The sequence below is a fragment of the Ammospiza caudacuta genome, chromosome 3 (genome assembly GCF_027887145.1).
Source record: "Ammospiza caudacuta isolate bAmmCau1 chromosome 3, bAmmCau1.pri, whole genome shotgun sequence".
NCBI classification, from domain to species: domain Eukaryota; kingdom Metazoa; phylum Chordata; class Aves; order Passeriformes; family Passerellidae; genus Ammospiza; species Ammospiza caudacuta.
In genome coordinates, this window is record NC_080595.1 from 24,446,477 (window position 1) to 24,474,106 (window position 27,630).

A 27,630-nucleotide genomic window follows, 5' to 3' on the forward strand; every position below is an offset into this window, starting at 1 on the left:
ATTTTCTATTTTTAATAGACACTGAACTGGATGCTTGATCCTTAATTTATTATTTGAGAACGTTAAATTTAGTGTTTAAATTTAGAAGGTTAAATAAGTCCTAAACATCATTCAGCAGTCCAAAGGAAGTTAAACATAGGATCGCTGTCTTTATTTTTAGATGTAATATGCTATAAATTGTCATAAATGAGTAAAATATTATTCTAAATATTACATTCAAAATATTATAAATCTGATTCTTCCGTTATAATAAAAAGGGATCTGCAGTTGCAGTCACTCCAACTAATGATGGTGGAAAAGTGTATAATGACAACAGTTGGCACCAACTAATTGCTACAAGAATTCAAGCTCTGGGAAACATCACAGTGGATGGGCAGTACACAGGTAATCAATTCATTTAAATAACTTTGGTATTACTAAGGATATTGCTCACTTGCTTTTTCACTACCTATGTTCACCCATACAGAAAAAAAATTAACTCCATTTTCTGATGATTTTGTCATTACTGGTTTGTCTGTTCATCTGAGCGATCTCTCCACTGTGAGTCTTTGATAATTGAGTACTTAGTCTTTTTGTGCTTGTGAATTTATAATTGTGTTGATCTCCTGTTGTTAAATAGAGCTGTAAATATTTCCTGGGTATGTATTATGAAACTCTTAGACTATTGTGTCACATTAGTCTCTTTATAAAGTACCAATATTTTGTTATTGAGTTGAAAATCTGTTGAAAGCATTGAATATGTGAATAAAAAATTATTTTGTTCAGGTTCTTCCTTAGCAACTAGTGGCAGTACCATTATTGGAGAGAACACGGGAGTTTTTGTTGGAGGACTTCCACAGGGTTATACTATTGTAAGAAAGGATGAAGGTAAGTATGATAAATAAGTCTGTACAGTTTCTAAAATTTTATCTTTTGGGATAGACTGAAATCTCTGTATAGTTGATTTCATCAACATTAAAGCACTTTTTGTGGTCTGTGTACATTTCAGTGGATTTTGTACACAGAACTGGTATGAGTGTGAAACTTATGGGTATGTTTTACATACAGTTTCACAAATTCATTCCAAAATACCAGTGTAAATTGTTTGTATTAGCTTAAGCACAAGGTTATGCATCCCAGTTTGATGCAGGAGTACAACATACTGGCCTTTTTGGTGTGAGTTTGTATCCTTCAGAAGTTGTTGCATTGAAATCAGAGGTGTATGAATATACCTGTATTTTACAGATACAGAATTTATGAGGAGCTGGACCATATCTGGCTTCTCAAAGAATCAATAAGTTTTCATACATAAACTTAGTATATATGCCAAATATGTAAACTGCCATCAAATGGCAGAAGTGACTTTCTATGTAAGTATACAATCAGCTGTTTTCCGTGAATTCATATCCAGAATTCTGTTTTTTTTTGTATTAATCTGAAAGTCAGATTCTTTATTAAGTTTGTGTTTCTGCCTCTGACATGAAATCTGGTTGACTTGATGTGGGGTACACTAGAGTTCAACTTCCTCTTTCCTTCTTTATTTCACTGCACTGAAACCAGAAAAACATGCATCTGTTCTTCTAAAGCATTGGTTCACAAAGAAATCCAGGATGCCTCTCTCAAAAACCCCAGCTATATATTCAAAATGAGACTGAATATCAATACCATTTAAGAGTAGGGCACCTATAAAAACAGATTTGAATTTTTGCCCCCAGTAATAAAGAAGGGATTACAGCTAAGTGTAGTTGATTTTGGGTTTTTGTTTTAGACAAAAAAGGAAGGAAAAACTTCCCGATTAAGCTTCTAAACCTGTATTTCTCTGCCTCACCTATTGCTTCCTGCTCACCACATGCATGCCTTTCTTCAGAATTTTTGTTTTGTTTAACGAAAGCTTTTTTGGATTTTCATAGAGTAGATTTATGTTGTTGATTTAAAAGTAGCTGCATGCAAAAATCTCAAAAAGTTTGATAGTTTTCAGCTACACAGCAGTAGGTGCTGTCTTTAGTGATTAGACCCATTCAGAAATCTGGATTTAGCTTGGAGGCCAGCTTTATGACCTGATTGATGGCTGGTTTTCTATGCACACATGGACTTATATGATAGGGACAGCATGTAGAAAACATATAAATTAATTCCTACATTAAGTTGCAGGTGTTTGACTTAAAAAAAAATATTCCTTTTTGCAGGGATGAAGACTATAGTCCAGAAAGGATTTGTGGGCTGTCTCAGTGACATATTTTTGAAAAAAGTGCATACTCCCTATGAGAACTGGGAATCTTTGAACTGGCAGGACGCTGAAGAACAAAACAATGTATGCCATGTTTGGGAAGGATGCCCCATTGGACTCTCAAAAGGAGCACATTTTCTTGGCAGAGGTAGTTTGCTATGCTATTGCTCTATCCAAATTTGTTATTGAGATAATTGAGAAGATGGTTGTGTCAAAAGTGTTGCAGTAATCTTCTTTTCAAGGCAGCTTTAGCTATATGGGATTATTTTTGTTGGTTTAAAATTGTGTCTCTTGGCTGACAGAAGGTTGCTGAATGGAAGAGGAATTGCAGATAGTGCTGCTGTAACTATATGCAGATTGGATGTGTGTCTGAAAGGTGAATTTTAGCTTTTGTAGGGACATAAAGATGCCTATCAACAAAAAAAAAAAAAAAAAAAAGCCAAAAAAAAAAAGCCAGGTAAAAAAAATTTAAGATACTTTATTGGTTTGGTTTCTTGCTGTACGTTATTGATAAAGTCCTCAAAGCTAAATGATAAAGTTGTGAACTATAATTTTGAAGCCTGAGTTCTTAATGTCAGAGTATAAAGTAGCACCTAGGTTTTTACTTTTGATTTCTTGAACAAATTTGCTTATTTGATTAACTTATATATGCATTCACCTTCTTTCAAGGGTTCCTGGAGCTGCATTCAGGTGTTTTCAGTGGTGGACTGGAATTTGAGATCTCATTCAAATTCAGAACAGATCAACTGAATGGGTTGCTTTTGTTTGTTTACAATAAAGATGGCCCAGATTATCTTGCAGTAAGTTCAAAAATATGATTAACTCTATTTAGACATGACCTGTAAGTTTTCTCCACAAAAGCAAAACTAGCACTGAAAGAAATTTCAAACCATAAGTTATTTTTGGGTCTTATTAGTTTTGAAATGCTTTGCACAGCACACTATAATGGAGCCAAAATTCTTTTACAGATTCTAAGTTTTAAGTTACTGTTGTTATTCATGTCATAAATAAGAAAGATATAAATGTATGAAAAGCAGAATTATTGTCTTAACTGGATTAGAAGTGATCAGAAAAAAGAATAAAATACATGTATTAAAAGCTTTGATTTAATTTCTAGGAAAGCATAAAGTTTATCTATTTTCCCAGTTCTCATACTAAAACAAAGTCAATTAAATTATAAATCAAAAAGGCTGTGATGGAAATTGTCTGGTCTCCTCATAAAACTCTCTTTAAGGTACATGTTTATTTTTATAATCCATATTTTTTGTTTCTTTTGACTTGAAACAGGCAGAAATTAGTTAGTTCCAGCTTAATTCCATCTCATCTCTGTCGCCATTTTCCCGACACTGTAGAGGAAGTTTCACAAATCCTGTATCAGGGAAATTTGTGAGGTAGTGCCTATGAACCTTCTTTATAGCGTTTGTTAAATAAAACTGCTTATGCTCAGAATTATTTGTGCTTCTATAATTTCCAATATCTTGTTTAATTTTAATATGTTTGGTTTAGTTTTTCAAATTCTTTTATTAACTATATGGCTATGGATTTTCATACTTTACTTTCTCAAGGATTTTGAGTATAATTAGACTGTGGTTACCACTGCTTAGTGGGTCAAATATACTTGCACCAACTAATAGGTATTACAGAGGATGACATAGGAAAAAATACATTTTTCAGTTGTTCCAGGAAACAATAATTTATTTTTAGAGATTTTTGAGAGCATTGTTATTCTTTATGACCCAATCTGCTCTTTCTGCACTTTTATTGAATTTAATTTATTTATTTATTTCATATCATGCAGCTGTTTTGCTAATGGCTGTCATGTCACAACCTGTTTTATTGTGTGGCAATATGTCTAATGGGCTTTCTCTTTTAAACTTCTGACCTAAACCATATAAATATATTTTCCTCCTTTTCAGGTCAATTATAACTTACTCCATATTTACTTTTTATACTACTGGCTTTGCCAGCCAATAATTTTTTCTTGGGTTTTGAATTCTGCTAGAACTTATTGCTTCTTCTTTTAAAAGCAGCCTTAGTTAAAAAAAATTGTCATGACTACCTATAGCAAGTCTTGCTATTTACAGTTATTACTTTAATTTTGCCTTGAAGTAATGACTTTGAGATCATGAGCCAATAGCATAAGATGTTACATTTATGCTGCTGTCCCACCCTGAAAAAGGTTTGTATGTGTGTGTTTCACAGCACAGGGGCACTTCTTATGTGAGGAGTACTCACAGGGTTCTTCTGGAGGTTCTGGTAGTAGGTCAGTCTTGTTCCCTCTCTCTTGCTCTGTGAAATACGAGAAAATAAACTGACTACAAAGGAAAAAGGAGACTTACGAAATTAAAAGTGGAGTCAAAAGCACAGAGGAATTAGACAAATAATTTCCTTTTCTTTCCAATTCCAGATTTTTGGTAGTTTTATATTTACAGCATTTTTAGCTCTGAAAATTGGATGATTTCCTTAGCATTTGTCCTGTCAGGTAAATTTCTTTTATCTAAATTTAATCATGAACTCAACATCTCCATAGCCTTAAGATGAGGAATTTTAGAGAGGATGAGTATGTGCGCACTTTTCCAAGTCTCTCAGCTTTGTGTTTTGCTCCTCGATAATGATGACAGAAGGCTTCTCTGTACACTTGATCTCACAAGAGGAGGTTAATAGAAAGTGAAAATGAGGGTGTACCTTGTTGCGCATGAGCTACATGTTAGGAGCTTTGGTCAGGAGACACTTGCACAGCAAAACAGATTATGAGCTATACCACTTAGCCTGAGTGCCAGGTATTCCCTGACCCTTCCCTTTGCATAGGTCACAGCTCTCTTATTAGCTTTATAGTTTGGGAATGACTGCAGCTACACACACAGCTGGACTGCTACCAAACAGCCAAAGACTCTTTCTCCTCTTCTGCTCAAGAACAAAATGATGTCTTGGAACGGTGCTGTGCATAAAGGTCACTTCTTCCATGACTTCTATGCCCTGAGAATTAACTCAAGCCAGTGAGGTCAATCTGATTATCTTTGGATCCAGGCACAATAATTACAAGCTAACTGTGACCAGCTATACTAGTATGAATCACTAGCTCTCACTCTGGCATATGATTCCTCATGAGTTTATTTGACAAAAAGATTTTGCTACTGCTGATAAAGTATGCATGACTGATTTTTGATGTTGACCACTTTACCAGCAACAAAAGCACTATCAGATTTCTATGCAATACCAGTAATTGGTTCCTGAGACATTGTCACTGATGATTTGGTTCTGCAAAGCTGCAGCTAAGAAAAAAGTCTTGCAAGAACATTTCCAAAGAGTTGCACTTTTCAATATCTGCATGAAGTAAAATAAGAGTGCAAGATGAAAGTGTTACCTGTGATGGAGCTAAGGAGGAATGTGAAATTTTGAGATGTCAAATTGGAAAATCTAGCAAAGAAGTGACTGGTACTCACATGAGAGTGAGGGTGATATTCCTGTTGGTTAACAGTAATTTCTCTCTGTTAGGTGTCAGGAAAACATTCTTATTTCCTTTCCATTAGAGTGACTGACTGAGGAGGCTATTGAGGGCTCTGTGTTTGGGCCTCTGCTCTCTGGCTGGCAGGTCTGATCTGAGCTAGATTTTGAACTGGAGTGATTGGCTGCATGTCAGCAGAAGTGCCATGAAAGGGCTCAAAGACTGCCTGTCCTTGACAAGTTTTTTTAAGTCTATTGCTTGTCTCTGCTAATATTTCTGAATATCAGGAAGACTTTGCAATTCAAAGGAGCTAAAGCCATGATCACTCTTCTAGTTCTACATTGGTTGAGACTGTTTTGTATGGCAGGTTTAGCAAAGTATCATTCAGCCTCTAATGCAGCCCCTATCGTATCTGTTTTGTTTCTCAGAGCTATGTCTGGATATTCCTTTCATCTTCAAAATCATGTTTATAAGCAGATTGAGTGAGGCAGGGACTGGCTCCTGCAGAGAAGTGCAATACAGAACCACAAAATCATTTAAGTTGAAAGGACCTTTTGGAGTTATTTATTCCAAATCTCTGCTTAAAGCAGAGATCTATTTGATAAGGTTGATTCAGGCATTTTCTGTTTGAGTAGTGTGCATCTGTCTACAGCTGGACAGTCCATAGCTTTCCAAATTCTACAGTCTTTGAGCATCCTCATTATAGGAAGAAAAGTAAAAACACCCAAAGAAACCTGCCCTGATCTCTTATTGTTTCTTGTTACAACTTGTCTTTTGCCTCTCATCCTTTCACAATGAGCCTCTGAGAAAAGTCTGCCTTCTCTGTATCCTTTCATAAGGCAGAGAAACAGTTAAGTTCTCACTTGGCCTTAGACTAGACAAACCTTGTCCTTTCAGCTTCAGCTCATGTGCAAGGTACTCCAACCACTGACCAGCTTGGTGTCCCTCCACTGGATTCACTCTGGTGTGCTGCAGTTTCTTTCATTTACCAAGGTGTCCACAACTGGATACAGTGGTCCAGATGTGGTCTTACACATGGCCACTGGAGGGGAAGAATCATCTCCTTGGAAGCCCTGCCCACCTTTTTTCTAACCTAGCCCAGTGCTAGTTTGTCCTTATTATTTTGAGGGTGCATTTGTGGCCAGTGTTCAGTTTGTGATCCACCTCTCTTAGTACTGTTCTTCAAAACAGATTTAAATGTCTAGGATTCCAGTGGCAGCTCCCTTTGCTACCAGATGCAGACTCTCTGGGAGTATACCCCATCCTACTGCCCAGGTCATTAATAACATTATTAATCAGAGTTGGTCCCTGTATCAGTCTCAGAGAGATACCACAACCTGCTAGTGGGACTGTGGAATAATCTTTCTTGCTGCTCTTATCTTCCAGATTCAGGCTAAGCTTTGGCTTTCCTAGTTCCAACCTTACATGCTGAGGTAGATGAAACTGAGAATTGTGTGCACAGAGAAGACCACTAATGAAATTCTGTAATCCAATTTCTGAAAAGCAAGCCTGCTTTTAAGAAGTAAAGTGAAACCTGCTTAGGTTTAGAGCTGTGATAAAAGATCTGGTTCTGTTGAGAGGTGGCTACTGAGGTACCTGGCAGAATAATATGATCTTCATGCATTTTTGGTTTCAAGTAATAATATATTTTCCAAGGACAGATTAAAAATCATAATGATTAAAAATAACTTTTTTTGAAAGTGGTCCCAGAATTCTGTGTAAAGCAAACTATTTATCTATTGATTTTATAAACCTGTGCTCAGTACCTGTGCTCAGATCTACGCAGGACTTTGTTTTTTTTCTATTTTCACCATGCAGAAGACTTGAAATTGAGCAGTGGTCCCCTATCTTTAGCTGCACTCGGGCATTTAAAATGTCAGTCCAGGTCAACAGAAAAAGCACAAGCATCATTCACTGCCTGCTTTAAAACTATGCCAAGATGAGTAAATTGGAGGAGGGTTGTGCTGACTAGTGACCCTGGGTCAAGGACCATGCCCTCTCTCTGGCTCCCAGGTCTGGCAGGTTTGCTGGCATGCTGCTGTGCTAATGCCTCTGGAATGTTTTCTTCACACCAGCACAGTGTGCTCCATATTAATTCTCAGCAGTGAAGAAAAGCAGAGACTTGTCCAATGGGCTCCCTTTTCCAGCTGTTCTCATCAGCGTTGGTGCCATGATCAGTCCTTCACCTGTATTGTGGGGTCCTTAGCTGTAAATGGGTCTGAACTTATGGAAAGAGGAAAAGTTGTGGTCCCAAAGAAACACATAAAGAAAATCCCTCTTTCTCAGGTGCAAGAAGTCAGTGTGCAATGGAGAGTATGACCCACATTCCTCACGGCGTTCAAGCACAGAGCTCTTTGATCAGTCGGGGTGTTTGCTGTATTTCCTGTTAAGGAAATATGATCCAATTACAAACACTGTAATATTAATATTATCAGTAAGCTAAATATGTCAGTTTGTCAATAACAGTGATAAGAATTTATATTAAATCTGCATTTTTGCTTTCACTTAATAAGGATTCTGCATAGAAGCAGAAATGTCTTTTTGTGAAACATTCATATTTTTCAACCTCCAGTTCATCCCCAAAGTGTTTAGTGTTTTGTACGTGCCAATTTACAATCTCTGCCTAGTTGTGTTTGAGTCAGTTAGGATAAAGAGTCTTGCAGTAAAGCGTTTGGAAACTTCTGCAGTGAAAAATTTAAGTAAAATGTATTTCTATTAGAGAATTGGCACATTAATCTCAAAGAGCACATACAAAACCAATTATTTTCTTACAAGATTTAGAAGAATAAGAATGAAATGTATAAATGTAAGAATCAATGTATGCTGGAAAAATTTGAAATTGAGTTCACCAGCCAATTAAAAAGACCTTAATCAGGTCTGACATTTCATTTCCTTATTATCTTGTTACATTCCTCTGAAAAATGAATCGATAGATAAAGTACTGTTTTCTTATTCTCAAAAAAAGCTAAACAGTCTTGTTCATTGTCTTTTTCTTTTAGATACATTAGTGCCAAAGTCAGTTGTCAAAAAAATCAAAATCTATTTTCCTACATTCTGAATTAACTGATGCACTGTATTTAGCATGTTGTAGGTAAACAGTATTAACCTGAAGGTAAAAAATTCATTTTTTGGATCTTATTCAGAACTCCCTTAATGATGTTTTTTTTTAAATAGCTTTCTGTCATTGTTGTGTATTTGATGTCTCCTTCAAAATATTTTTTTTCTGTTTTAAAATGTATAGATTGAGCTGAAAAGTGGAATATTAAACATATTCTTAAGAACTGGTGTTGTCTTTACCCAAGTGGATCTCTGGTTGGGACTGTCTTACTGTGATGGAAAGTGGAATGAAGTCACCGTGAGCAAGGAGGGCTCTGTGATTTCTGCCACCATGAATGAGCTGAGAGAGCAGGCGCTCGAACCCCGTGTTCAGCAGCTGAAAGTAAACTCACCTGTCTTCGTAGGAGGAATCCCACCTGAGATTCAGAGTTTTTATAGAGAACTGGGGTTAGAACAAGGTAAGATGACACCAAGAACATACATTTTTGAAAACTGATGTCATGCACCAGGTGGACATTCTGCTGCTGATAGTCTAAATTCATGGATGTGTAACATGAATGTTTCCTTCCACCCCTTGTGACTCTGCTAGTTATCCCTACCCATCTAGCTTTACTTAGACTTGATCCTTCTGTGAGGCTATAAAAATTCTTCCAGTGATACCTGAAGCAATCTGACTGATGAGAGAGGATCTGGAGTGTAGGAAATGGTGAAGTGAGAGGCCCAACCAGAGTATCTCAGATCTTCATCTGAGAATGCCATTTCACAGAAATCTGTTTTACTTGATCAGCTTGTGTCACTTGCAGATCTGGAATACAAAACCAGTGGGAGACAGTAAACATAGCTTAAATCACTGTAATGAATCTGGATGCAGTCCCATGGAAAAGCAACTGAGAGTTTATTGGTCTTTTTTGGGAAATACTGATTCCAAAAAATGGAGCAAGTATTAACACCTGAACAAAACTGGATTTTGGCTACAATTACCATGATGTTTTCCTCACTGTCAGAAGGAAGGATGATCATACATTTAGCCATCACTGTGACCCTTTTATTTTGGAACCGGTCAAATTTGTAGGGAAAAGAGGGAAGCGTTAATTGCATTCTGATACTAATGGCCTCCACAAAAGGATCTACTGTAGGAAGACTAGGCAAAAAGTGTCTGCTAAACTGGCTCTGTTTGGGTGTCTTTTCTCATTGTTTGTGAAACTGTTCATCAGTCATGGGGTGTTTTTCAGCTACTGTGGACAAATGTGTATCAGTCAGTAAGTGATTAGTGGGGAATCCATTAAGTGTCTTCGAATGCATGAGCTCACACTGAATGTGCACATTCAAGTGAGCTGTACTTGAGCCTTTTAATTTCACAGCTACGGAATAGTTCAAGAATATATTTTTAGGTGCTCTTCCAGCTCTAGGTATCACATATAAAATAATCTTCCTTCAGGTTCTGTGTGCATAATATTTATGGCCCAAAAGAGCTGGCCAGTCATACCCTGTCAGTGTTGCCTTGTAGCAGATGGTGTAGCCTCGTGAGTGGATGCATTTGCAGCTCCTGCAGCAAAGAGATATGTGAACAAAGAATCTAGGGCAAAATTACATATAAAGTGAATGTCTGAAGTGCATATCAACGCACATCAATAAATATTTCTTTCCCACCAAACCTCCTCAGCATGCCACAAAATAAGATGGTAGCTGGGAATTTATATTTAAAGTGTCTGAAGATAAATATTATCTTATGTGCTCCTAAATGTAGGTTCAGGTGAGCTACATTAGACATTATAGCTTAATACATACTTTTGTTTAGGACTACAATGATGTTGTGGTAAGATGATAGAATATAGAGACCTTTCCATTTAATAATTATTTAGAAAAGGTTTTCTCAATCTGTGGCTGCTTGATAGTTAATTTTTCAATAAAGGAATGTTGTTTTGCCCACAGCAAATAAGTGGGAAATATTATTCTCCTCCTGCCTCATCTCTATGTGAGTTACAGCTTTAAGGAATTTTAGCTGGGGTCTGTGAGCCTTTGCATGACCCATCACATGCCATCCTAGGAGGTTCAAAAAGAAGCTACCTGGCAGGAATGTTTGTGAAAATTTGTACTATCTTTACTTATTCTGCAGCTACTTGAGAATAGACAGTATTGCTTTGCTGATGTCAATGAGGAATCATCAAATAGTGATAAATGTAGGTAAAAAGATACTAAAAATGATGTATTAAATAGATTGTAGAGACTGCATCTCACTGCAAATCAAACAACTTCATTTTATCTTATGATTAGGATGCCTGGATGGACTGGGACTAATTCTTTCTTCTGTGACAGACTAAGAAACTGAGCCAGTCCCTGTGGACTAGGAGTTGAAATTAAATTAGGATATTTTCATTTTAAGGAGCAGTTTGGCCAAACTCTCTGTGTTGTGGAGAGAGAAGGTGTTTTAGAGGATGATTCAAAATGGATGTCCACCTTCATTACCCCTTTTTGCATGAACTGTGTATGGACATTAGATTCTCAATTCAGGTGGCTAAGGACAAATACTACTCTGAACTGTCATCTTTCAATGATAAAGACAATAAAAGTACATTAGATATAAATAAGATATAAATACTTCAGCTTTCACAAAGCTAAAGAAAAGCCCTGATCTGTGAGAGGTGGATTTTTAATTCACAGAGTTAATTCTTAAATGAATTGAAGTCTTTCTTCAGTTTGGTTACTGTTTACTCAGGTTTTGTTAAGAACCAATCACTACTCAGATTTGAGACCCCCATTTTAAATATCAATTTATTAATTTTTAGTAAATATAAAGGTTTTAACAACGGCATCCTGAATTTTTTAGTTGTGTTGTAAGTGCAAGTAACTGATTTAACATATTTGAAAATTCGATAGGAATGTCACACATGCAGAGAAATATATGGATATATAAAATAAATATATAATTAAACTTCTTAAATTTTTTATCATAAACGAATAGTTTGGGGTTATGTTTCTGGAGTATGTTTATAAACAGCGTATGAGTTATGTCCCTGTTAGACAAAACTGATATCCCTCCATCTGATCTCCTGAAGTTAATTGTAATTTTAATCTTGATATTCTTTTCTGTTTGAGAGAGTATGTATATTTAACAAAGTAGTAGCAAGCAGCAGAAAGCTGATTTTGAAAGTCAGAGAATGACTTTGATGGTAATAATTTCAAAGTGACAAGTGGTGAAAGAGAAAATGGAAAGGTATTTCCTTATGGGATGGAATTGCTAACAGTGAAAGCATTGATCAGTAAGGCAGGAATTTACCAACTTAGTGTCTTGAAAGTGGAGACAGAATGTCATGTTGGAAGTCAACATATTCACATTACAGTCTTTAATGTTGGAAATATGGATTTGAAAGGAACAGAAGTGTTTCTTAATGACTGAAGCTCTTTATGTGGTACTAATCCCTTACTGTTTGCTAGGTTTTGGTGGTTGCATGAAGGATGTTAAATTTACACGAGGTGCTGTCGTTAACTTGGCATCTGTGTCCAGCAATGCTGTCAGAGTCAATCTGGATGGATGCCTATCAACTGACAGTGCTGTTAACTGCAGGGGAAATGACTCCATCCTTGTGTACCGAGGAAAAGAGCAGAGTGTTTATGAGAGTGCTCTACAACCTTTTACAGGTAGTGCATTGGTTCCTTACATAAAGTGCATAATTTTCATTCCATTCTTTACTAATGTATTACTGTGTTCAGTATTTTTTTTTAATCTTTTACCTCCTCTGTCCTTCTCGATGTCCTGTGAAGAATACCTCTATAGGGTGGTTGCCTTAAATGAAGGAGGATCAGTGTCTAGTGCGTGGACCCACGCTCGAACAAGAGAATCAGGTAAATAAAATTCCAAGGTTTACTCGTTCTTATTTTTCATAAGATATTTAATGTGAGGTTGAAAGTGTTCAAGAGCTGCCTGGACACAATCCCATGCCCTGTGCTCTAGGATGACCCTGCTTGAGTGGGGAGGTTGGACCAGATGACTCACTGTGGTCCCTTCCAATCTGACTCGTTCTGTGATTCTGTGGAGATATTCCAACCAAAACCATTTTGATCAGTGAATCTTGCATAGCATTTCTGAGAGGGTAAAACTGCTTAGTGCTTTGAACAGGTACCAGATTACAGTCATCAACTGTAAAGTGTTCAGGCAAATATTTTTTTCTCATAACTCAAGGTATTTTCCAAATATTTATTAGATTATTTAATTAAAAACACTAAAGGATTGAACTGCATTAACTGAGTAAGAGCAACCATTTATTTGTGTTCATACCTGCACATCTAATGTCACATTACATGAGTGGGCTGGAGTAAGTAAATTTATATTTTCCTACATATAATTTAGTGCTACAAAATCAGGTGTAGAGGAAGGTGATACTGGGAGAGCAGGCACAAGCTGTGGATAATAAGAGGCCATGTATCTGCTAGGGACAAGGTGGTCCTGTGAAAGTTTTTTTTAAATGACGTACACATGGGTGTGCTACTCAGTGCTGCTGAATGAGGATTCTTTTAATGAGTAGTCCATAGATTGTGTGTGAAAATGTGGCAATATTTACTAGAACAGAAGCATGTGGCTTGTGGAAAAGATTTCAGGGTAGGAAGATGATGCATTAAGATCATATTTTTCATATATCTTATGAAGAAAATTTTAAAAACTTTTCTGGTCAGTGCTTTTGCAAACTTTTATCAAGCCAGTAAGATTTTGAGGATTTACAGTTCTGTGTATTTTACTTAACTAACTTTCCCTCTTCTTGAAATTGAAGCCCAGTTGCATTCCATCATCGCAGAGTATTCGTTTGAAATGTCATCCAATGTATCACCTTAAAAAATTATGTGATACCTGCATAAATATTGGACTTGCAGATACATTCTAATACAGCCTATACTTTGTGTGCCACCCAGAAGGGACAAAATATGTGCATATTTTCATGTCAACCATCTGACAACTGTAAGGTTTGCCACAAATTTATGTTTGCAAGCTGACCACAGCACTGAGCAGTCCGTGTTCCCTGGGGTTGGACAATAATTGCGCTATTTAATTATTTTTGAGTTGGTTTTGTTATATCCCTTATGAAAAGACCATCTGCTGTACAGTAACTTACCTTGCCCGTGATACACTTCATAACTAATGAAATCAATATATTGCTGTAGTAATAGGCACTTTCTCAGAGTATCACATTCTTTACAGAAGAATCAGAACTTCCAGGTCTTTTTGTGCTTTGTTGCTGGTACTCTTCTTATAAAAAACATAGGCTGCATTCATATTTAGTGAAATTAAACAGTAAAATTACCAAAAATAGGCTATTTGATGGTAAGAAAAGCGAGTGATCATCAGCAGGGTGAGGGAGTCCACATGCATCTACAGCAAACTTATCATCCATCATCCTGCCATAGTGTTCCTTGGGTCTTTCCTCTGTATCCCTTGTGCAGTCATCTGTGATGAAGCTGTTACTGACCAGAGCTTTACTTGGCATAGTAATATCCAAGAAATAGTTAAAGGTTTTAGGAAATGCAATGATTTCTTTTTATTAGCAACTCTATGCATATGTGATCTTGGTTTTCCAGTTCTTTAAAACATTTACATTTTCCTTTTTCTTTTTTTTTTTTTGTTTGTTTTTTCTTTTGTAATATGGAATGATCAGAAGCAAAGGATTTTTCAAAAGGGCTTTAAAAATCTCTACTTTGCCCCAAGAAAAGTGCATGATATTGTGTGGAAAATAAATGAAAGCGCTTTAATTTTTTGAAGGGCTTCTGTAAAATAGAATGGAGATTTTTAGAAACATTTCGTAGTTGTGGCATTCTGTGGCTTAGATACCCAACTGATAAATATCAAACTCTTCTCTGTTGCAGTACTGCCTTGTTTCATTCAGTTGTATTATTATAATGCCTGTGCTTGTTAGCTACATACAATCCACCTCCTCTCTTTGTGAGTGGTGCTTAAATATGTTTGATACATGAAATGTTTTTGGAAAATTGCAACAAGACAAGAAGGAATGTTATGTAGATGGAGTTTTGATGGTTTTGAAATATAGCTTAAACTGAATAGCTCAAGATGTGCAGTCATATTAAATCAATGCTGAAAAGTTACAACTCTAATAAATTGTATTTATGCTAATGGTTGAGTCTGATTTACTGCAGCTATTAAAAGTGAAGAATAGGGGCAATAGTCTCCTTAGAACTGCCATTTTCTCTATTTTCTATTTTATCCTTCTACAGTTCCACAAAATGTGCCAACTCCCTCAAGAGCTCACAGTATAAATGGTTACAGCATTGAGGTCACCTGGGACAAACCAGCTGGGGTCATAGGTGTAATTGAGAAGTACATTTTGAAAGCATATGAAGTGGATGGTCCCACTGTACCCATCACCAGTGCTGAGCTTGCTGATGCTGGTATGCTCACAGGTAAATGTTAAGTACCAATTTTTAGGCATATCTAATAACACAGGATGCTTATCCCTCCTTTTGTTGATCTGTAAAATACTACTTGTCTGTTTTTGTGTATACACAGCATAGATAACATTTGGAAAGGTAATTATTTGTGTCAGCATCCCTGTAGCAATTTACTGATTTCAAAGAACAATAGAAATTAGGATACAGCACAAATACTAAAAAGCAATTCCCAAACCATTTATGATCTGGGGGAAAACTGCTTTTTTTGTTTGCTTATATTTGCTTAATATATGTGATTTTTTAAACCCTTTTCCTATTGTTCCATCCAGTTCACCTAAATTATTCTGTGGGTCCCATATGATACTATTTGACCTGGTGTATGAAAGCACTTGATATAGCTGCCTAAACCTGATCATATAAACCTAACTGATTTCAGTGGGAAATAGCATACATTTGTGTTAATCAGAAGCTATGTTTGATGACACTGGGATGTGAAGGTAGGTTATTATGGAATTAAGAAACTCGTGGCTTTGTGTCTATAGGGTGATTATGTTATAGAGAAAATTTTGGGACACTTCTTCCTGCCAGGATAGTATGGATCTGGCTTTCTGTTCTCTGTGAACAAACTGCCTTTTCTGGCTGCTACAACGTTCCCTGGGAAGGAAGCACGTTACAGACAAGAATCTGGATTATGTTATGTGATGACTCAATGGGGCAATAGTACAGACCAAAAGATTCATTTTTATGATCTCTAACATCAGTTCCGTAATTCATTACAATTCAAAAAGTGGTAATGACGCAATGCTCTAAGTTAGTGCTTTGGTTTGGCTCAGGTTTGGCAGTGCAACAGTCGTGGAAAGTGTTTTAATCCTCAGGCAGTGTGTTATTTCCTGAAGTCCAGGTAATAGTTTTTACATAAGTGTACATGGTTTGTCTTGTTTCTCTGCCATAACCTATGTATTCATTTTCAAGGGAAAATTTGCACATATTTTATTTTCTTTGATTTGAAATATCTTAACTATTTGTGAGTAGTGACCTTACCAGAACTGCACGGGCTTTCTATCCCTACTGTGTTTTCTTTAATGACCTTGTTGATTTCAACATTCTTTATCTATGCTACAAGACAGTATAGATTATACTGGTAGAAATTAAAGACTGAGACGTATGGATTAGGTAACTTGCTCATAGCTGATGGCCAGAACCAAAATATTGTTTAATTAGTTTGGCATTGTGCCATCATTGTCTGTCAGGGTTAGGAAAATTTCTGCACCAGGCTGGACAGATAAGAGTTTATCTGCCTGCAGCTTACAGGAGGTAGTAGAAGCAACATGCCTTCACATTAAATGAAGACAGTAAATGGATCCTGGTTCTTTAGCCTATTACAGCAGATAGAATCATAGAATCATCAAGGTTGAAAGAGACCTGTAATATCATCAAGGCCCATCATGACCCCAACACCACCACAGTAACCACTAAACCACATCACCTATCACCAGATCCAGACATCTCTTGAACATCTCTGGGGATGGTGATTCCACTACCTCCATGGGCAGCCCATTCCAATGCCTGTCCACCCAAACAATGAAACTTGTTTCTGATATCTAATCTGAATCTCCCTTTTCTCAGTTTGAGGCCATTTCCTCTTCTCCTCTCACTGTAAGCACAGAAGAAGAGACCATTCCCCCACCTCACTACAGCCGCCTGTCAGGGATTTGTACAGAGATGTCAAATAATGCAAAATAAAATTATGGAATTGTCGAATACCATGTTTAAAGGGAGCTCAAGGATCATCTGATCCAATCTTTCTTGGCAAAAGCACAGTCTAGACAAGATGGCCCAGAAGTCTTTCCAGCTGAATCTTCAAGTGTCCGGAGCTGGGGAATCCACCACTTCCTGGGAATGTTATTCCAGTGGCTGATTGTGCTCATTGTGAAAATTTTTCTCTTGTGTCCAGTTGGATTCTCCCCAGGAGTAACTTGTGCCCATTACCCCATGTCTTTTCCATATGGCTCCTTGTAAAAAGGGAGACTCCATCTTCCTTGTAGCCACCCTTTTAATATTGGAACATGGTGATAATGTCTCTACTGATCCTTCTTTTCGGAAGGCTGAACATACCCAGTTTTCTCAGTCTTTCCTTATTTGACAGGCTACCCTATCCTTTGATCTTCTTTGTCTCCCTTCTCTGGACTCCAGCCTGTCCACATCTTTTTCACACAGTGGGGATCAAAACTGAACACAGTGTTCTGGGTGTGACCTGACAAGCACTGAGTAGAGGGGAATAATGACTTCTTTATCTCTGCTGGAGGTGTCCTTGTGGATGCAATCCAGCATCCTGTTGGCTTTGTTTGACACAGCAGCACACTGACTGCTCATATGACCCAAAGAAGGTAAGAATGTCTGTATTCAAATACTGATCTATGTGTCAGAATATGACCCTTAGATGAGCTCAGTTGGTTGGGGCATGGTGCTAATAACACCAGTGCTGTGGGATCAATCTCTGTTCAGGCCATTCACCTAAGAGTTGGACTCCATGAGTCTTGTGGGTCTCTTCCAACTCAGAATATTCTGTGATTCTCTAGATGCTCAGGAAGAAAGTGTAAGAAATGTGCTAAGCATAGAATGAGTCTTCCTGTAAGTACAAATTCAGCTGATTGGTTGTGAAGTTCTTCAGCTGAAAACTGCATCTGGACCATCCTGTTTAATGGTCTGTGGTAGAATTGTCTTTATTTTTCAATACATTTATTCCTTCTGTTTCTGTAACTGCTGTGAGAATAATTGTTCCAGTTCAGTTTTGTGTGTGTAAGATGTGCTTCCTCCTGTTATTTATAACTCCTGCCCAATAGTTTAGTTATGTATTTTCCAGTTTTGACATTGTATGAAATATATAATTCATGTCCTCATGGTGAGGTCAGAGCTGAGACAGATGTAAATCCAAAGTCATTTTACTTCAGTCTGTTGATTTCAGTGAAGACTACACAGGTGAGCAAGTCAGTGGATATTGAGAACTAGTTACCCACAAATACAAAACTCCCAGGAGATGCTGTATCTTTCCCTGATGAATAATCTTTCCTGGTTAATCAGAAGTTAACATAAACCTAGAACCCCACAGATGGTGCTGTCTTTGCTTACTTTTCAGTTTGCTCTGAATGAAAATTTTTGCTTGTTCTCTGCCTAGTTTCAGGGACATTTCTTTAGAAATTCTTTTGTTGCATTCCATGAGAAAATGCGGCAGTAACCCAAACAGCCAGGCTTGCTAATGCAACAGCAGAAAGGCACCACAGCTCTCTGTGGGATCATTGATGAAGAATCTATGGTATTTTTCAATGCCCTCCTTGAAATTTTCATTCCCTGTCAAGCCTAGTCACTGCTTATCTGCTGCTTGAAATGTATCTGAGGGCACTGACAACCCTCTTTCTTATATTTTTCCTTGCAGCTTTTTAGGCCCATCTGTTGTGTTGTGGTTTATACTTACACTGTAAATTCTTTTGAACAATTACAGTAGGGTCCTGAGTCATAACTGGAGTACAGTAACAAAAAGTTAAGAGCATTACCCATTTCTCAGAAGGCTGTACTGTGTGTATCACATTCAGAAGAACCTCTTGTACCCTTGTCAAGAAGAAGAAAAGCTGAGCTAAATATTAAAAGTAAAATAGGTCTTTAAATGACCATAATCCCACAGTCTCAGAGGCCTATTTCTGACTCCTCAGAAAGCAAAATCCTTCAAAATCTGACCCTTGTAATCTTCCAAAATGTCAAACTGTTTTTTCATTTTCATCCAAGAAAGGAATATTCATCAGATTTAAATCCTTTAAATGAGGTTCTGACTGTTGAACCAGGAGTTTATTGGATAAGGTGATATATTTCAACATAGTGTTCAGTATCTGTATTCTAGGATGAGAGTATAAAGTTAGAGTGCAAGTTCTTGAAAAGCACCATGCTTGCCCATCTTACCTTCAGAGAAGCACGTAATAACATTGATGCAAAGTAATAAAGGAGGCACAGAGTCACCACATGTAAGAGTTTTTTTCCTAAAGGCTGGATTGCTTTTTTTTGCATTCCAGTGCATCCCACATGCTGACACCAAAATTTGGAATATAAGTTAGAATCAGTATTTAAAAAAATGGAACACACTGTTTCCATGTGGTCTGTGATCAGCTTTTGCTTCTACTTTCCTTTGGAATCCATAGTATCACAGGGTCATGTGGGTTGGAAGGATTATCTAGACCATTGCCCCAGCTCAAGCAATGTTAACTGGAGCAGGTTTCCCAGAACCACATCCAGCTGAGTTTTAAATATCTTTGTAGATGGAGATACTTCTCTAGGAGAAGTCTGTTCCAGGTTGGGTCACCCTCACAGTAAAAAGTGATTTCCTGTGTCCAGTTGGAATTTAATTTTCTCCCCAGGGAAGTGGTCACAACACCAAACCTGCCGGAGTTGAAGAAGCGTTTGGGCTCTCAGACACGTAGTGTTGTTCTTGGGGTTGTCCTGTGCAGAGGCAGGAGCTGGACTCAGTGATCACAGAATGATTTAGGCTGGAAAAGACCTCTAAGATCATTGTGGTGACCTATGATCCTTGTGGGTCCCTTCCAACTCAGGATATTCTCTGATACTGTGATTCGTGTATTTCAATTTGTGTCCATTGACTCTTGTCCTGTTGCTGGGCACTTAGAATAGTCTGGCTGCTGCTTTGTTCCCTCCCATAAGGTATTTATACATTTTGATAGATCACCCTGAGCCTTGTCTTTCCTGAGATGATCAGTCCCAGGTCTCTCACTCTCTTTTAGAAGAGATGTGCTCCAGTCTTTTTACCATCTTAGTGGCCCTTTTTGTATCATCTTGAATTGCTGAGGATGCAAACTTACCCCATCATCCAGGTAATTGATAAAGGTGTTGAACAGTATCCCAGAACCCTGGGATACAGCCCAGCTGTCTTGCCTCTGTGTTTTGTGCCACTGATCACAATCCTCTGACGCTTCTCTTGTCAAGCACGTGCAAAATCCCCATTTTATAATACAGATTTCTCACACTGTAGAATTCAGGGGATTGACCAGCCTCTAAACTGTGGGCTCTAATGATACCTACAAATGATAATTAAATAAATTGTGCTGCAAAAGAATTCACACACAATTGGTATTTATTCCTCTTAAAGATTTGTCTTTCAAGTTTGTATGATTTTGCAGTTCATCCCACCTCTGTCATTGCTGCAATAGCCAAGGGCTGATGTTGTGGCTGCACACGTGGTAATGAGAAAATTGTGGCTGACAGCTGCCATTCCCTCCTTCGGTGACACGTGTTTGTGATTACTTTTCACCTTTTAGTCTTTTATATCAGGAGATGAATATCTCAGGAAAAGTTAATTTAATGATTTAATGTGGTTAATCAAAGTCTCTGAGCTGTGCTGTGGTTTTGAGAGCTCTCTAGCTGGAGAGTGTCTCAGAAGAGGAGACAGGGCCACCTGCCAGTGACAGCTCAGCCAGGGCTGGACAGTGGGGCCATAGTGCTGGGGGAAGCTCGCTGCCAGCCTGGAAAATGCCCATGCCCTGGCAAATGCTGTCAGCTGAGATTGTCCCTCTCTGGGAAAGCTCTGCCAGTCCCCTCCCTAAGCAGCCTGTGGCTTTGGGACTGGCCTCTGCACCCTGACTGCTCCCTCTGATGGGATTTGCGGTCTCTGTCTGAGATGGATATTAGAAAATGTTGTTTCTCTCAGGCTTATTTCATCTGTGTGGGATGAAATGAGCAGTTTACCACCAATGGAGAGTTTGCTGTGTGAAGCTGTTGGTGAATTGCTTGGGCAATACTGTCATGCATGTGAAATGACTTGAAAGCTCTTGGTTTGCACAAATATTTTACGCTCAAAGCATTCCTATACTGCAGTTAATGAAATTTTTAAAATTTATAGAAAGGGATTATTGTAAACCAACTAAGATAAATGTATGTAGGGCCAGAGCACTAGAAGGACTCCCAAATCCCTGCTCCAAGCTGAGACAAATTTTTAAAGTAGTAAAACTTCATATGTAGATCAGAATGTGTGGCTGGAGCAGCTACTGCAAGAAGGAGTAGCTGATAGATCTGTCTGTGCCCATTAGGTTTCTGTGAATTGTCAAGTGGTGCTTGAGCTCCTAGAGACTCTAAGTCAAAGTGGCAGAATGTAGGTTCCCTTCTCCTTTCATTTAGCTGGCTTTAGTAGACTAGTGGCATATTTTTCAATATATGAATTTTAAAACAAATTATATTAATATTCTAGGGTGTTAAGATTCAAACTTGATTGACTTTAGACCTAAATGAATCTTGTTTACAGTCCAATGCTGTTATATAAATTTATTCTTACAAAATGTAAATTGCATGATCAAATAAATCTGAGCATTTTATCAAAATTACATCAACTCTTATATACATACCCATATTTTTAGTAATAAAAAGAAGTTATTTTCTTAATGTTTTTCAGGCTAGAAAGGATTGTTATGTTTTTATAGACAGATTAAAAAACCTGCAAAAAAGTAAACAGTGTATTTCTTTGTTTCTCTACACACTTTTAAAGAGAATCATACTGCAGAAAATAAGCAATGATTAAGTTATTTGGAATGATCAAGGGTTAAACAGGGATAGATATCACAAAGCCAGTCCTCTCTGTGATTAATTAACTCTTGGTGCAAAATTGCACTGTTCAGTTAATGTTTTCTGCAAACTGAAGCAGCTGGAGAGTTCCTTGTGCTATGGGGAACGTAACAGGCTTCCTTGAACCGCTGCAAACTGAGTTGCATCTTCAAAGACAGAGGAGCTTGTACATGGTTTGTTATGAAGTATTTCTGTTGGGAAAAAGGGGCCTTTCAGGCTACCTAAATGCAATAATTAAAGTGAAACTTTTGTTTGTTCTTATAAGCCAAAGAGTTGGAATAGGTGCCCTCCTGTTGAGTAGTTCTTCATTTTATGACTCATACTATCCTTAGTTAGAAGATGATTTAAAAATGCAGATGTATGTGACAGATTGATGTGCACAGGCTTTGGGTTCAGAATTGCATATGTGGAAGACACATGTACTGAAACAGTTTTTGCTACAATCTGTCAAAAACAAAGTCAGTTGAGGACTTCCTTTTCTGATCAGTGGACTGTGATTAAGTGTACTGTGGCAATGATGCATCTCGACACACAAGTGACTTTGTTGCACAGATGCTGTTTGACCTCGGGCATTCAAGTTAGCTAAATAATCTGGGTTTGGAGAGGAGACATTTGGTAATTTTTGTTTTTAAAGCTTTTCTAGAATTAAGGTAAATCTAAAGGTCAAGTGTTGTTTCAGTTGCAGTAGGTGTATTTCAAAATAGGTCCTCATGAAATAGAATGCTAGGGAGGAAAGAATGAAAAAATATGGCAAAGAAAAGTCCCTTTGGCAAAGTAATAGACTCAGGTTTTATGAACAGAATATTAGCCCTCATACTGTACTAGTAAACCTTTTTTTTTTTTTTTGATGAGAAGTACTAGTTTTCCACTCAAAATGTGCCACAATGCTGTGGAATATGGCTGTATTATTTAAATGTATGAGAACTCCCTTTGAGAGGTAGTGAACAAAAGAAATATTTGCCTTATGGAGAAGGGTAGGGAAAAAAGCTGCATATGTAATATTCTCATATACTATATGCATTAGAATATTGAATGGAGTGGACCTAAATATGCAACTACCTTTGACTAGCCTGAACACCCATTTTACCATAAATTCATTGTTGACCCCTTTGCTATTCCCCATATCCATGTTGTTATCCCTTCACTGCTAGAATGAACCTAGCATTTTCTCTCTTGCACCACTCTAAACCTTGACTTTTGGTATTGCAAATAATTAAAGACCATTTAAATAAAAGTATAGACAATTAAATACTAGTTTTGCATATAAAGTGGGCTTAATGTTCTAGGTGTGATTCCAGATCACTCTTTTAGACTGTTAACTTTACATTCATATTTAACAAATGACATTATTCAGTTTCATGGGGTCACTGTGTCAAAATGTCTGTGTTAGAACTTTAATTTATTTCCAAAGGTTCTTTGGGCAGATAGGAGTGGTGTGTTAAAATGATTTAGCATCTCCAGTTCCCCATGTGGATTTTAAGGCTTCGAATGTAGTCTATGATGTAAATTTTGAGTTTCAGTGGATTCAGCTGCTCTGTAGTGGCAGACTGAATGCATGGGACCCATATCCCAAATGTGTGAGGCTGAGCCTCTTCTTAAATAATGATGATGTCCCTAATCCTACCTCCTGATCAAAGTGACAATTTATCCACCTCTCTCCTGTTAGCATTAACAGAATGCATGCAGATGTGGCCAAATTTTGCTTTGTTAGCACCCCATCTTGGAAAGCCTGATGGACTCTTACCAGATCAGCAATTATTGTGTATAGACAAGAGATGTCAGTCTGAGAGTGTGATAATTGAGGAGTTAGGGAAAGTTTTTTTAAACCTGTCAGCTAACTTCATTGGATCATAGGCTATTTTTTACTTCAAAATTTATTTTGCTGTTCTTTAAATTAATTCACGTGTATCAGTGATGATCTTTTCTGTGGGACTGCTGACTTTGTATTTCAGTGTAGTCAGGTGCTGAGTGTAAATTTCACTGACTGACTGAAAGTGCAGGGGAAATGAGTGGGTAATGAGAGCAGAGCAGCCAGTTCTTTAATTGAATTAAAAGCTGGGTGACACCAATGCAGACACCTGTCCAATTACAGACAGGCCAAGGTGTTTACCATTGCTGTACAAGCGATTTGAAGATGACAGAAATCTTTCCGCCCACAGATTAACATAATGAAGGAGAACAGATTACAGTGGATGCTGGCCAAACAGATAGGATGGCAGCTGAGAAAAAGTAGTTTGCTGAAGTATGTAAATAAAATCTGTGCACTTTCTATTGCCTACCTATGCACATCTGTTTCTTTGTTGAAAAAAAATAGTGCAAGAGTACATGTGAAGGAAAAACATTAATTAGGAAACAAAAAAAATATTTTTTAAGTTGCTGCCTTTGCTGAATGAATTTTTCAAACAAAAACCAAACAAAAGGGTGTATTTGTTCGCCTTTTTTTTTCATGCAAATTCTCTCAGCCTTTCACAAACCTACCTATGCAATGGGAAGTCTGTTGTGCTACAGGTGCTTCATGTAAAACCTCCCTACTTTGTCAAAAGTAAACCAAACAGTCCAATCCAAGCCTTCTACACATCCTGACATCTTTTTGGATGTCTGATATTCTGCAGCTCTCAGTGCTTGAAGCCATTGGTAACCCTACAGGATGTCTTCTATGAGGAAATGCAAGGAGCATTAATTCACTGCTTCATAAGAAACAAATGCTACAAGTGCTAAATGTACAAATCAAACTAAATTGCTTCCTAAAGCACTGCAGAGTGAATAGAGAGATGGTGTGTATATGATGCCACGCTCCTCTTGGGCAGGAACTTGCAAATGTCACAGTTAGAGGATTTGGTTCCTACTTGTATTTATTTGTGATTTGGTTCCTACTTTTATTTATTTGTGGAGGTAATCCCAAAGCACATTTTATAGTTTCTTGGGTTTAACCCTCTATGATCTGGAAATAAGTGGAAATACTATCTTGTGTAAAAAAGATGGTGTTTGACTAACAGAATTTCTATGATGCCCAATTTTGTGTAGCTTCCAATACTTTACAGGCATAGTAATGCTGAAAGGCGGCCATGCAAGAAAGCTGAAAAGGAACTTCTTGCAAGGGAATGTAGTGAAACGACAGGGGGCAGTGTCTTTAATCTGAAAGAGTTTAGATTTGGATAAGATATCGGGAAGAAATTTGTTACTGTGGGCATGGTGAGGCAGTGGCACAGGTTGCCTAGAGAAGCTGTGGATGTCCCATCCCTGGAAGTGTTCGAGGTCAGGCTGAATGGGACTCTGAGCAACCTGGGACAATGGGAAGTGTCCCTGCCCATGGCAGGGGGCTGGAACCAGATGGTCTTTATGGTCACTTTCAACTCAGACCATTCTATGAAAACATTATTTCCTATTTTCTATCTTTTTGATGGTTCTTAAAAATGTTTTCTGTCCATCACAGGAAGATTACAGGAACATTTCTGTGGTGGTGACCAACACAGCATTTTTCTCTCCTGTCACACTTAGATTGGATGTCAGTACAGCTCTCCACAGTTCACTGGGGATTTGCAAAATCAAAACTATAATCAGAGCAAGCAGATGCTGGTCAACTGGTTTTATTTTAACAATACTCTGATGTAAAAGTGATTACTTCTGAATATCTCTCCATTTGTACAAGTAGAAGTGCACCCCAGAGAATCCAGATAGAAAGATCATTGCTATTCCAGCCTTTGAAATTTTTGACTGATTGCAAGAAAAAGCATAAATGTTACTAATTCAGTGAAAGCTAATCTCGTATTTTCCATGTGAACACACCTTTTACTAAACACAATATAAACTGGTACAGACTGATGGTTCTACTCAGAAAATAATAATTTGTGTTGTAGCTGTTAACTTCCAACATAAAATTCTCCATGGCCTTTTAGTGATTATAAAGGCCTTATGAGGGGAAAAAATATGTTTTAAATGAAACAGTTATGTTGCATTCTCTTAGTGTAGTAACCCAGTGAAGAGCAAAAATAAGGACTAATTTTGTTTACCTGTTTGTGTACATGTAATGCTGAGGGGATTTTCAGACTTCTCCTACTGTAGGACAATTGGCCAGAAATTGCAGTTCTTTGACATGCTGTTGTTTTTTAAACTGATTTGCATAATCCCAGTGTTGAGCAGTTTTGAAATAATACAGTTTACTATAAATTTTATTTTTTTAATGAAACACCACATTGATTTTACTAGAGCTGTGACAGTCGAGGTGAGAACACAGTTTGAAATAAAATTTGGCATGAATTGGCCTTCTTTTAATTACATCTGTATTTAGATTTTATATTGCTTTGTTGTTGGACTTACTTTGAAGTGGGAACTGCTGATGTTTCTTAAAAAGACTAAATTTTTTCCCTTGTAATTCTTCTGTATATGATTGTGCAAAATGTTGCAAAACTTTCTGAAGTGGTAAGCAGTGGTTATTATTTGTTATAACATGGAGCTGATTGATATATGAGAATTTAGTAACTTCTCTTCACTAGCATAAGCAGGACCCGAAATGGAATAAGGCCCCAGATCTTTTGTTTTTGTCAACCCGTGGGTGCTGTGTCACCTGAATTATGTTGCTATTGTTAGCATAGCAAATGTATGGTGTGTATGCTGCTACTGAATGGAAGTGGGATGTTTCATAAAAAATACATTTCAATTTATGGATCAATAGGGACATGGTTGGAGAGGACTCATTAAGAAAAAAACTTGTTCTGGGAGACAATGAAAATTCCTTGGAAAAATAAGATTAATAACTGCAAAAATTTTGAGACATGGATTAAGGAAAAAACTCCTTCATTGTCACATTAAAATATACATCTCTGTTTTGAAGTAGTATCTGTTCAGTGAGCATGACTAAAGAAACACAGGTGCATATTTAGTACTGAAAATAGAATAAAATATAATTTGCTCTTAAGTTATTTTGCAAAATTTAAGTCATGGATAGTAGCAATGAAACCTTAAATGATTTTTCTTTTCCACCTGTAACAGTGGGAGCCCATAATACAAAAGTTTATTTTCCCTCTGCATGTGTCTGCATGCAGTCAGTCTGTACGCTGTACATGCATAACACCTTGTTTGCTTGTATTGCAGGCGTATTGAGGGGCTTGCATCCCTTCACAAACTATGCTGTAACTCTAACTGCTTGCACTTTGGCTGGCTGTACTGAGAGCTTGCATGCATTGAACATCTCCACTCCACAAGAAGGTAAAGTAATTTCAAAGGTCTTGACTTCCACATTTCAGTCATGAATAATAAAACAGGAGAAGAGCTAAACGCTGCAAAGCCATTTGCTGGAAAACCCCAACCTAATTTGATGACAAAGTGCATTGCCAGACCATAATTGCTCCATTTTTTGGGGGGTGCGAAAATGAATCAAACTCCATACCCTTTAATGACATGCATCTTTAATAGCTGTAATGCAGATTAATGGGCTTTTTAATTGCTGTTACATTGTTCATGCAAGAGCCTTGTCATTAATATGAAGCATCTGAAAGATTAATGAAAGCTTCCTCATTTTACTATGGCTCAGAAGTAAATCTAGAGACAGTCTGACTAAAAAGAATTGATTGTATGGCACAGTATGAAATTGAGAATCAAATGGTTGATTTCCATGGTTTCTTTTAACCACTAAACACCAGCAATAGGCAACAATTATTTCAGTGTGATGAAACTGCCAAATGCCAATTGAGTTATTTATTAATTGCTGTTCAGATTTTCCCTTTTTTTCCCTAAACACTTTTACATGTTGTTGTGCTCAAACTTAAAGGTTGTGAGTGTAAATTAAGGCATCCTGTACTTACATTAAGAGCTAGGGCACAAAGAAAGAAAAAATGCTTTCAGTTCTGACTTAAGAGTCTAAGCTGATATGTATTGCACATCAATTACTAGAACAAATGCCCCAAAAATATCAGTG

General features: G+C 37.4%; 1 protein-coding gene across 1 annotated transcript in view; it reads left to right on the forward strand.

Moving 5' to 3' along the window:
* The window catches only part of USH2A (usherin), a 372,150-nt gene that overhangs the window by 134,200 nt on the left and 210,320 nt on the right, over window positions 1–27,630 (forward strand). Inside the window, exons 22-30 of the mRNA XM_058801041.1 lie at window positions 258–384; window positions 766–867; window positions 2,166–2,354; window positions 2,876–3,006; window positions 8,893–9,166; window positions 12,144–12,347; window positions 12,471–12,551; window positions 14,928–15,113; window positions 26,808–26,921. Of these exons, the coding sequence (XP_058657024.1) occupies window positions 258–384; window positions 766–867; window positions 2,166–2,354; window positions 2,876–3,006; window positions 8,893–9,166; window positions 12,144–12,347; window positions 12,471–12,551; window positions 14,928–15,113; window positions 26,808–26,921 (1,408 nt within the window). The remainder of the gene's footprint in view (window positions 1–257; window positions 385–765; window positions 868–2,165; window positions 2,355–2,875; window positions 3,007–8,892; window positions 9,167–12,143; window positions 12,348–12,470; window positions 12,552–14,927; window positions 15,114–26,807; window positions 26,922–27,630) is intronic.